The 10817-nt window shown below is 44.4% G+C and overlaps 1 protein-coding gene across 1 annotated transcript; it reads right to left on the reverse strand.

Moving 5' to 3' along the window:
* Positions 1–13: 13 nt before the first annotated feature.
* LOC123114385 (stearoyl-[acyl-carrier-protein] 9-desaturase 5, chloroplastic) lies at positions 14–1802 on the reverse strand. The gene is made up of 3 exons (XM_044535830.1): positions 1515–1802; positions 931–1438; positions 14–654 (listed from the first exon to the last, which is right to left on the reverse strand). Exons 1-3 carry the CDS (start codon positions 1619–1621, stop codon positions 94–96), a joined length of 1176 nt encoding a protein of 391 aa, XP_044391765.1. The 5' UTR covers positions 1622–1802; the 3' UTR covers positions 14–93.
* Positions 1803–10817: the final 9015 nt, after the last annotated feature.

Raw genomic sequence — 10817 nt, forward strand, 5'->3', positions numbered from 1 at the left:
AATTAGCTGTGGCGGGTGACACACAGCACCCGTCGCTAATTTGAGTTCACCTATAAAACTATTTCCCTGTAGTGACTTGTCTTGATATCTTACTCAAAGCTGCACTTGCCGGCCATAGATCCAGCTGAAAGGAACAACCGGCAACTTCTTTTGGCTCCCCTGAGCTCGCTCCAACAGCTTCCCAAACCTTGGTCCTAGGGAGCAGAGGTAATCCTGAGCACGCCGCCCTTCCCCGGACAGCCCAGTGAGGCCGGCGACGTTCCACCTCTGGACCAGGAACTCGAGGATGTCAGCGTAGTCCATGGCGGTGTAGACGCCCAGCCGCTGTGCCACCGCGCTGAAGTGCTCAAACAGGTTGTTCTCCTGCCCATCATACATAAGGTGGGCGGGCATGGTGATCTTCTTCTTCATGATGCTGGCGAAGGCCAGAACCGTGTAGTTGGGATCGACCTCGAAGAGCTTCTCCACTATCTTGGTATAGGCAAGCTCGTGGCGCCTTTCGTCAGCCGCGATGGTGCCGCTTATCTGGGCCAGCTTCAGGTCCCCGTACTTCCGGGCGTGCCTTGCAGTGTTGCCGTGAGATATGAAGGTTGCCCTCTCTTGGAAAGACGTGTAAATGAAAAACTCATAGGGGTTGGCCTCGGTTTTTGGATCCTACAACAAGTAAGAACAAGACAGGGTAGTTAGAACAAACTGGCCTACTCTTAAATCTTAACTAGCGAACATATGTGTATGCTGCTGAAGGTTGCCATTCTCAAATATATTTGCGAAAAGTTAGCAAAAAAAATGGCATTTGATGAACGAAGTAATATCATTTTGACAATGACAAATTTTTATTCCCTTCCCATTTTTTGTGAGCAATAAAACAATCAACCAAGTGAATGGAAGCTGTGACAAAGAAGGATGACACAATCAGATACAAGTGCTTACCATTCCAGCACCAACCAAATACTGTATGGTCTTCTCCACCTGCCTCATATCAGCCCTCCCAGTGAGATAAATATACTTGTTCATGAGATCACCGTGTCGGTTCTCCTCGGCCGTCCATGCCCTCGTCCATACAGCCCAGCTGGTTTGGCTGCTGCCAGTTTCGTCGCGGACACCGCCATCAAGGATATTGAGCATTTTCTGATAGGTAGGGAGTGCTTCCTCAGTGACCATGTCTCCAACCAGACATACCAAGTAGTCGTCGGGGATCTCCTCGGCTCGCTCCCTCAGCTCCTTGACTTCGTCATAAAATCTATCCGAGGAAGGCTCTGGCAGATAGTCCTGTGGCTGCCAGGATCTTTCAACCGGCTTCAAGAGGACCAGAATGTTGTCCTCTGCCCAACTGTTAAGCGAATCAAAAACCTCTCTCTTTTCAGGTGGCAATGAGTGAGCTACTCGGTCTCTATGAGACGCCTTGCGAGGACTGAAGGCCTTTCCGGGAACTCCATCCCTTACGATGCAACACAAACTAAAGGTCAATTAAAGGAAAAGATAGGCATAAGAATCTTCATTGGTTAAGAACTCACTTGGCCTTGGAAGCCGTGGCCATCACCATGGTTGTGCTCCTCGAGCAAGAATACCAAAGAGGTGTATGGAAGGCGCCGTGGGAAGGCAGGGATGCCATCAGATACATGACCCTTTACCAGTCCGTCGCCACCCCTTCAGCTGTTAGATTGGACTTCTGCAGCGCTTTGAATCAGCTGCCTGAAACATCCACACTTCTGTTGGTACTGAGGTGAGCAATTGAAGTGGGGGTACTAGTATTTGATTTGTATTCGGTTTATAGCTGCCCCAAATGTTCTCACAAAACCTTCGCATAGTTGGACGTTTTCAATTACTGAGATGCTTCCGCACTGAAATAGTTTGGCTCGTGCTTGCAGGTTCCGTGGTTCAGAAGCTACAAATAGTCAGCTCAGTACGCAACAACATATCCATGCTTATCGCATGCCTCCTGCTTGCACCTGCATCAAGAATGCATGACCATAAGGTATTGGATCCAACCGGCTGTATAACTCTTGCTGAGAAAAATATTAGCACTTCTCCTTTTCTGCAAATTTGTTAACAAGCCACTTATCATAGTTTCATGTCAACGCATAATTTGTATAATTAGGGACCTAATTAATTTTTGAAAAAAGGAATTTTCATTAACTCATAACAATGGGCATATATCCGGCATCGGCATGAGCATAGCTAGAATGCACAAAACCAACACACAAAGAATCACAACGGTAAGTGGAAAGCCGCCGTATGCATCGTTCTGATGCAGAGGCCGGGGTAAACCCCCTTTTTTAAAAAAAAGGAAAAAAATAGAAAAGCCATGAAAGATCAACGCTATGCCTAGGCAGATAATAACAAAAAGGAAAAAAAAAGAGCAACATTGATCTTCGTCGTGCAGTTGCAACCACGGAACATGATGTAAGCGCATATGGTCTAGACGTGATATCCACGCGAGCTGAAAACCATACACACATCAAGCAATAGCCAAGCCATTAATCTTAGAGGGAGAGAAGACGCCACCACCTAAATCCCACGCTTCCATCCCGAGTGTCTGTTAGTGGCAAGTCTAGGCACCCAAGATACTACACTACGAGCTATCAGTGTCGGACCAAGGCCATGATTATCATTGGAAAATTACCACGCATTATCTTCTTAAAGTGACGTTCGACGAAGGATCACCACCAACCAACGCCAAGGCTGGTCACGATGGGAGTATCATAGGAAGTATTATGCATACCAACTAGACATTTTCGTTGAGGTGGCACACAATTAAACGATAAAATAGATGATTGGGTATCATGATATGATACAATATCATATAAAATGATGTACTATTATGTATCTTGCATCACAATGAATAAGGTCATCTAGGATATCAACGTGTGATACTATGCACTATGAAGGCGGTATCATATGCTAGTATCTTATGCATGATATTAGTATATGATACTTCCTACTGCAAGCAACTTAGGACGTATTTGGTTGCTCGCACCAATTTTGGTGCATTTGTATAGATTTCTCCTATGGGTCTGGCTAAGGAAAACAGCCTATAATCCACTAACTGCAGATTGTTTGGTTGTCCGCATATAGGTTAGCTGCATAAGGGAACAAAATTCCCCCCGCTGTTTGGTTGGTTGCATAGCATTAGGCGCACATAGGACACAATGTTTGGTTGCAAGTTGCAACCTGCATTAGGTGTTGTCACCACTTCTCACTAGTGATGACCTTATCACACACGATCTTAATAGTTTTACTCCTAGCTACAAAACAAATTACGGTTCATCCTAACTACTATCAAATGGCAGTTTGCATTATTATGAGCCAAATGGCTGAATGGAGAAAGTTCATCATCCCTCCTCTTCCTCTTCCTTTTCCTCTTACCTCTGTTGTTGATGTTGTTCCTCTTCGTCTTCCTCTTCTGCTGCTGCTCTTGCTCTTCTTCTTCTTCTTTTGTTGATCCTTGTCTGGTCTCTGTTATCACACATTGCATGTGCCCACTCCAGCCTCTTATTCTTCCAGGCTTCATTGTCAAATGCCTCAACACCATAGCCACCGAGGTCAAGATCGTCAGGCGTCACCTCTTCCTCCTCGGGAACAAGTTTATCAATTCCCCATTGCAGCAGGATCCAGTTATGCATAATGCAACATTCAAGAACAAGCTTGACCTAGGTAGGTTAAGGGTGGAATGGCTTCTGATCCAGGATCTTAAACATGTTCTTCAGAGATCCAACTGCCCTCTCAACAGTTACTCCAAGGCTGGAGTGTCTGAGATCGAACAGTTCCTGAGCAGTCCTAGGATAGTTTCCACCAGAGAATTGTTCATATGGTACCTGGTTTTCCTGAAGGGTGGAAGAACACCTGGCCGATATGCATAGTCAACATCTCCCAGGTCGAACTTGCCATTAGGGATGTTGATGCCATCAAGATGACTGATGATGTCACTAAGAATGTTGACATCATGTGCTGGCACTTCCCAACCAGCCAGCGCATAGATGAACTTCAGATTGAAGTCATTAGTGGCAAGCACATTTTCTGACTTATGTAGTGCTTCCTCCCCATGTATGTTGTAGATTGTGTCTAAGGCACTATGGCACTGACATGAGTATGATCTATTGCCCTAATGCAATCCTCGAATGGAAAATGAAGATTGTGTTAGTGCTCACCTTGAACTATCTAAGCATATCAAGCAACCAAGTACATACTGCAGTGCTCACCTTGAACTATGGATACCATCTTGGGCTTGTGCAAATCTTGGTAGGAGTCCGGCCAGTTGGTGACTTGATCATCTCTCCTCTAAGCTCCCCAACAGCATACAAGGCTTGCTTGAAGTACCTTTATATGGTCTCCATTGACCTCCTAAAAGTGTTGTCGATAACCCTGAACCTCTGGTTATGGCCAACAATATGAAGGAACATTGTGACTTGCTCTTCCACACTGGTGTGGATGCTATCTTCTAACATCCTCCTAGTCCTGAAGGTCTGAACAAGTTTGGCAAATGGTTCTCTTTTCACTCTAAGCATCCACAGAGTCTTTGTGTCGTTGCAGTTGCATATGTAGTTCAGATTGGTGATCCTTTGGGTGGAGTCAACTCTTCGCTGCCGTATGGGAAACTTCCCGTTTAAATATCTTGGCCTGCAGCTGGCTATACGGCAGCTCACCAGAGCGGAATGACAACCCATGTTGGATCACGCAAAGGGTTTTGCTCCGGCATGGCAGAGAGGTCTATTGCATCGTCCGGGTAGGATGGTACTAATAAAGTCAGTGATTGCAGCCAAACCAATCCACCACTTCATGATTGAAGACGCTCTGCTCTGGGTTTTCAAAGAAATTGATCATTGGATGCATGGTTTCTTTTGGGCGGGCAAAAGTAAGGCAAATGGAGGCCAATGCTTGGTTGCTTGGAATCTGGTTTGCAAGCCAACTTGGCTTGGTGGCCTAGGGGTGCGTGATCTGCGGCTCCAAAGCCTGGCGCTACGTGTTCGTTGGGAGTGGCTATGACGCACTGATCCTGGGAGGCCGTGGCAAGGACTCTCGATGGTCGTGGACCAGGACGCGCGGGAAGTGTTTGACAGTCTAGTTCACATTGAAGTTGGGAGAGGTGACAAGGTGTTGTTTTGGAGGGATAGATGGATCCACGGTTTTGCCGTTAAGGACATTGCGCCGCTCATACATGCCCTAGTGGACACGCACACCGTTAACAAAAGGACGGTGCAGGATGGCCTGGATAATGACAGGTGGTTGTTGGACTTGAATGGTGAGCTGAACTTTGGGAGTCATCTGCAACTCTTGCACCTCAATTTGGCCGTCAGCATGGTGATTCGCGACCCTTCTAGTGACGATTTGTTCTCATGGCTGGCGGACCTGTCTGGTCGCTACACTGCTCGGTGCACTTATCACAGATTATGCCTCAAAGTGGAGAGGGTTCCATTTGCCTCTTGCATTTGGAAAAGTTGGGCGACTCTCAAGTGTTAAAATATTTGCCTGGCTGGCAGTGCAACATCGGATTTGGACATCGGATAGGAGAGCAAGGCATGGCCTGCAGGAGTTGCCTTTGGCTTGCTATACGTGTCTCCAAGAGGAGGCAACGCGGAATACATCATGGTGCAGTGTGTGTATGCCAGGGAAGTGTGGCATTATATCTGGAACACGCTGGGTCTGCAGGGTCGCATTCCGGAGGTTCATGATCATTTGTTGGATTGGTGGCTTGAGGGTAGGAGCACCCTTAGGAGGAGTTGGAAACGTGGCTTTGACACTCTTGTTATCACCACAATCTGGGCTCTCTGGAAGCAACTTAACGCGAGAGTTTTCAATAGGACTTGCCAACAGTTACAGGCGCAGGGGCTGTCCATTGCCATTTTGGATGAGCTCAAGGAGTGGAAGGCGGCTGGTCTAGGTGGAGGAGGGTTCACTAAGTTTTGTGAAAATGTAGGCATAGGCTAATGTGTGGGGTGTAAGGGTGTGTGCCAAAGATGGAGGCTTGTTCCATCTCTTGGCGTCTTGTACATTGAATTTTCTCCCTCTATAAAGATAAGGTACGCCTTTGGCATACTCTCAAAAAAAAAAGATTGGTGATCCTCTCCTGCTCCTGCATAAGCATTGGAGCATATCTGATGACAGGTCTCTCAGCACGACGAACAACTCTCTTGTGCATGAAAATGGCACATGCCTGAATCACAGCTATTAGTGCTCCTTCTGAAAGTAGTAGTCACATCCTTGCGTCCACAACCTAGCTAATCCCTAATGGCTAATGGAAGGGGAAGAGAGTTCATTTAATGCACGAAAGAGGGCGCAGAGGAGAGAGAGTAGCTATATCTTGCTAGTATAGGGCTTAATTAATTGGCTAGATATATAAATGTGCAAAAATGTATGAAGAGTTTAAGAAAGGAACCAGGGGAGAGGAAGAAGGAGACAAGGGAGGCTCACATATGTACAATGAGCTGAGCTCATTTATTCATCATCGCTATTAGTAGCGTGAAAGATGTTGGGGAACGTTGCAAGGAAAACAAAAAAAATTCTACGCACATGGAAGATCTATCCATTGAGATGCGTAGCTATGAGAGGGGGAGAGCATCTTCATACCCTTGAAGATCGCTAAGCATAAGCGTTTATCAATGCGGTTGATGTTGTCATGCACCTTCACGATGCGTCCCGATCAATTACCGAACGTACGCGCGGCACCTCCACGCTGAACACACGTTCAACTCGATGACGGCCTCGCCTTCTCGATCTAGCAAGAGGGGAAAAGTAGTAGATAAGTTCCAGCATAACGACGGCGTGGTGATGGTGGTGGTGAAGAACAATCTCCGCAGGGCTTCGCCAAGCACAACGGAAACTAGACGGAGGGTACACTACTACAGGATGCTCCTAACCCGACACTATGACAGAGACCCTTCGAGAAGCTGTGTGCGATGCAATAATCGCAAACGGTGGTGTGAGAGAACCGTCAAAAATGTGCAAAACGTTTGCAATGACGGATGCATCAAACACGGTTCAGATTTTAGTTGCGTGTGCGATGCAGGGCATATGGTTCAGTTCAATTAACTATTTGCGAAGAGGAGGAACAAAATAAATGGGCAGCTGGATTAAGGCGTGTGCGATACACAGCATACAGTTCACTCGGATGAACTGTTTCTGATTAGGCAACACAAAAGAAACGGTCAGGCAGCTCAGGGTGTGTGCGATATACTGCATGCAGTTCACTCGGATGAACTGTTTGCGTTGAGACAAGAGAACATAAACGGTTCAATATAACAAGATGTGTGTGATACGCAACAAACAGGTCTGTAATCAGAAATGTGTGCGAAGATTGATAACAACACGGACGATTGCTTCTAATAAGACGTATGTGATATGCTTTGTCTACACAACATGTATTGGCCATTGGGGGATAAGCGGTCATCCGGATACACCATAAGGATGCGAAGAGGCATCCTATATTACCAAGGACAAGATGTTCCACCAGCAGCTCATCTAAGAGAACTCTCAAGTTATGTGTGCTTAGGCTGGAGCAGCCATGGGATGGGTGACTAGATGGGAAGTTGTGTTGATGTTAATTAGCTAATAGGATGGGTCATTTCGGTCATTTCAAATGACCAAAATGCCCCATTCCCTCAGCTAATTTAACATCGAGGTCCTTGTTTTTTATTTTTATTTTATTTTTAACATATGTTAAAGAAGGTCTACCGCATTACTTTTTGACAATGTGTATACGTGGCATACAGTTGATCCACCCGACCTGTTTGTGATGGAATAAGCCGTGTGTGTTGTGGGCAAACGCTTGCTAGTGTACAACCGTTTGCGATTGATGAATTCATCACCTACGGGTTCCCTAGTGTGGTATGTGTTCATCTCATCATCATCTACTTCTTGTTCTAGCACGATGTTCCTTAGATAGTTATATATGCTAAGTCGTACGATACTAATACTTTTCATGAAAATTTAAGAACTTTGCTAACAGCATTTGAGTAATATATATATATATATAGTGGTTACATTATTTGTCAAAAGGAGGATCTTCGTAACACGGTTTTGACAACCATATGGTCCATATCTAGATACTTAACATAGTAACAACTAGCACATTTTAAGAGGCTGAGGGCCAACAACCACAACTATCCGCTGGAAGCAGCTTGATCACGGTGACTCGGCATCTCGTCAATGAAAAGGAAGAGCCCTCATGTGCCTTGATAGAGCATGAGTAGAACAGTGTCTCCAATATTCCAATATAGATGCATTGCCACGACAAGCGAGAACTTGTTAATTTGAATGGTTCCATTTTTGCGGGAAATGCAGTACCTTGCAATCACTTTAGCATTATTAGTAGGCACAAGTGTAATTCGACCATGCCGGGAAATCGAACCAGGAGCTGCTAAAGCGGGCAATTTCTGTTGAAATGTAGAATAAAAACCAATTGTAACATATCATTGAAGATATATATAGTTTATGAGCATCAACATTAAAATAAGACTTTTTACCAGCGTTTTGTGCACAAAATTGGTCTTGTTCAATGTGTGCACCATATTTATAATTAGTCCCATCCAAAATCCACCATTCATACGCTGTGCTATCTCCGTCAGATTAACAACAAAGTTTATAACATGCTTCAAGTCCTTCCAGTGAAATATGGTACGCTTAGTAACATACAGATCATTCACTATGCATTTAGCATATCCTGCTTAAAAGGTGGAAAGGTATTATTTATTTTGAACATGGCAGAAGAATATATAGTGTGCATAATTTGGTAAATAGAATTTATTATTGCCTAGGAATGGAGTTAGAAAAAGAAATCACAATTGGTTGCTTAAATAGTGATCAATTAGTCAGAACAAATACCCCGCTTTTGCTAAGTAATATGGCATCATGGAGAAAGTTGAAAGGACACTAACCTCGATCAGACTTTGATCGGCTGATGATATTGGGTAAGTAAACATCCATGTTAGTTAGACCAGGCTGTGGTGGACGAACTAGAATTTTATTGCCAGCTTTCAGTTGATAACACTTAGCCATTTTTCTCCAAAGGTCCGCATTAAAATAGGAGTGACCATCTTTATCAAGTTTTACGCTAACCATCATTGTATGTCCATGCTGCATTGTCAATATGACATCCTTGGAGTCATCAACAAAGTAAAGCCCAAGATTTCCTTCATTCCTGTTCTTGCAAGGCAAGGGATGTACTGCTTGAAATGAAAATTAAGATCATAAATTAGATATATTGAAATAACAGAGCAAGATGCAAATGTGGGTGTAACTGATAGAACAGATCAATATATAGATGAAAGCAAAGTACAAATATATATAATTAAAAATAGATAATGTAACAAAGATTTGATGCAAATATATACATAATGTAGCAACAGACGGTATATGTTCACATATTTAGGTCATGCCGACCATGTGGTAGGTTGAGATTGAACAGACCGAGCACTCCCTGAAGTCATCCGGAATGGTGAGATAGAACTTTGTTTCCGACTGGCCGCGACCACACTTGCCCGATTTGTGCTCGCACTGTGGACACATGAATGAACACCAACGAATCAGCTAGAACAAAAATGATTCCACGACAATTTCCGCCGGTTGATTAACAGCGATGGATGGACTGCGATAAGAGATGAGTGAATGTTTTGGTAATTTGATTATCTTCTCCATGAGAAAAATCCCTGGGCCAATCCCGCAGAAAACCCTAGTCGACCAGAGTCTAGAATGTCGGTGCAGATAGGCGGCGGAAAGGGGTAGGGGCGAAATCTCGTGTCGTTTGGAGTGCGACCTCCGCCCGCCGACAACAGTGCCATCGAGCTTAGGGTGGCCGCCGCGATAGAAGTTGATGAGATGCAGAGTTGCGGAGGAGTCCGCGGCGAGTGGGTGGGGACGAAGGGGGTGAGGGTTTTCTTCATCCTTTTGCATGTGTGAGTGAACACACACGGTTTGCAGCAGCGACGGAAATGAATCGTGTGCGATAGTACATCAACGAGATTGAATGGGAATCCAAATTTCCTTCGTCCTTTGTCCATGAGTTTTTTTCTACAATGAACATAAACCTTGCTAATCACCGTGTTCAAATTTGGCACTTTTCCGGGTTCATTTACAATATTTAGGGGATTATGTGCATTTTATAGGCATTAATGCACATAATTCAAATTCAAACAATCGGAAATGGTGCACGAGAACGGTCTGGAAAACCATGGTCGTGCTATTTAGTAATTTCTCATGCCTTTTACAAGGAATGGGCAGATATTTCAAGGAAATGTGTGGCCTCACCATGCCCTGGTAAAAAGTTGAGAATGTTTGTCTTATTTCATCATGCACGCCATTCATAAATCGAACCATCAACGAGGAAATTTCATGGTTTCGAGGAGAATCGGCAAGATTGAAGGGGCGGGAATCCAAATTTCCTTCCTAGCTGGTCATTCAATTTTTCCTACAATCAACATACCCCCTCGAATGCAACATGCTCAAATTTGGCATTTTTCCGGGCTCATTTACCATATTAGAGAATTATGTTCATTTTCTAGGCATTAGTCCACATAATTCAAATTCAAACAATCGGTGCATGAAAAGGTGCACACGAACAGTCTGAAAAAACCATACTCGTGGTATTTAGTAAATTCTCAATCCTTTTACAGGGAATGTGCAAAGATTTCAAGGGAATGCGTGGCAATAGTCAACCAAAACGCGTCATTTACTGGGTTACTAACTATAGAAAAATGAAATACGTGCTTGAAAAATATGACGCATGGCATGGTATGGCCTCACCGTGGCCTGGTTAAAAGCTGAGAAGGTTAGATTAATGTCGTCATGCACACCCTTAACAAATTGAACCATCACCGAGGAAGTTC

The sequence above is a fragment of the Triticum aestivum genome, chromosome 5B (assembly GCF_018294505.1).
Source record: "Triticum aestivum cultivar Chinese Spring chromosome 5B, IWGSC CS RefSeq v2.1, whole genome shotgun sequence".
NCBI classification, from domain to species: domain Eukaryota; kingdom Viridiplantae; phylum Streptophyta; class Magnoliopsida; order Poales; family Poaceae; genus Triticum; species Triticum aestivum.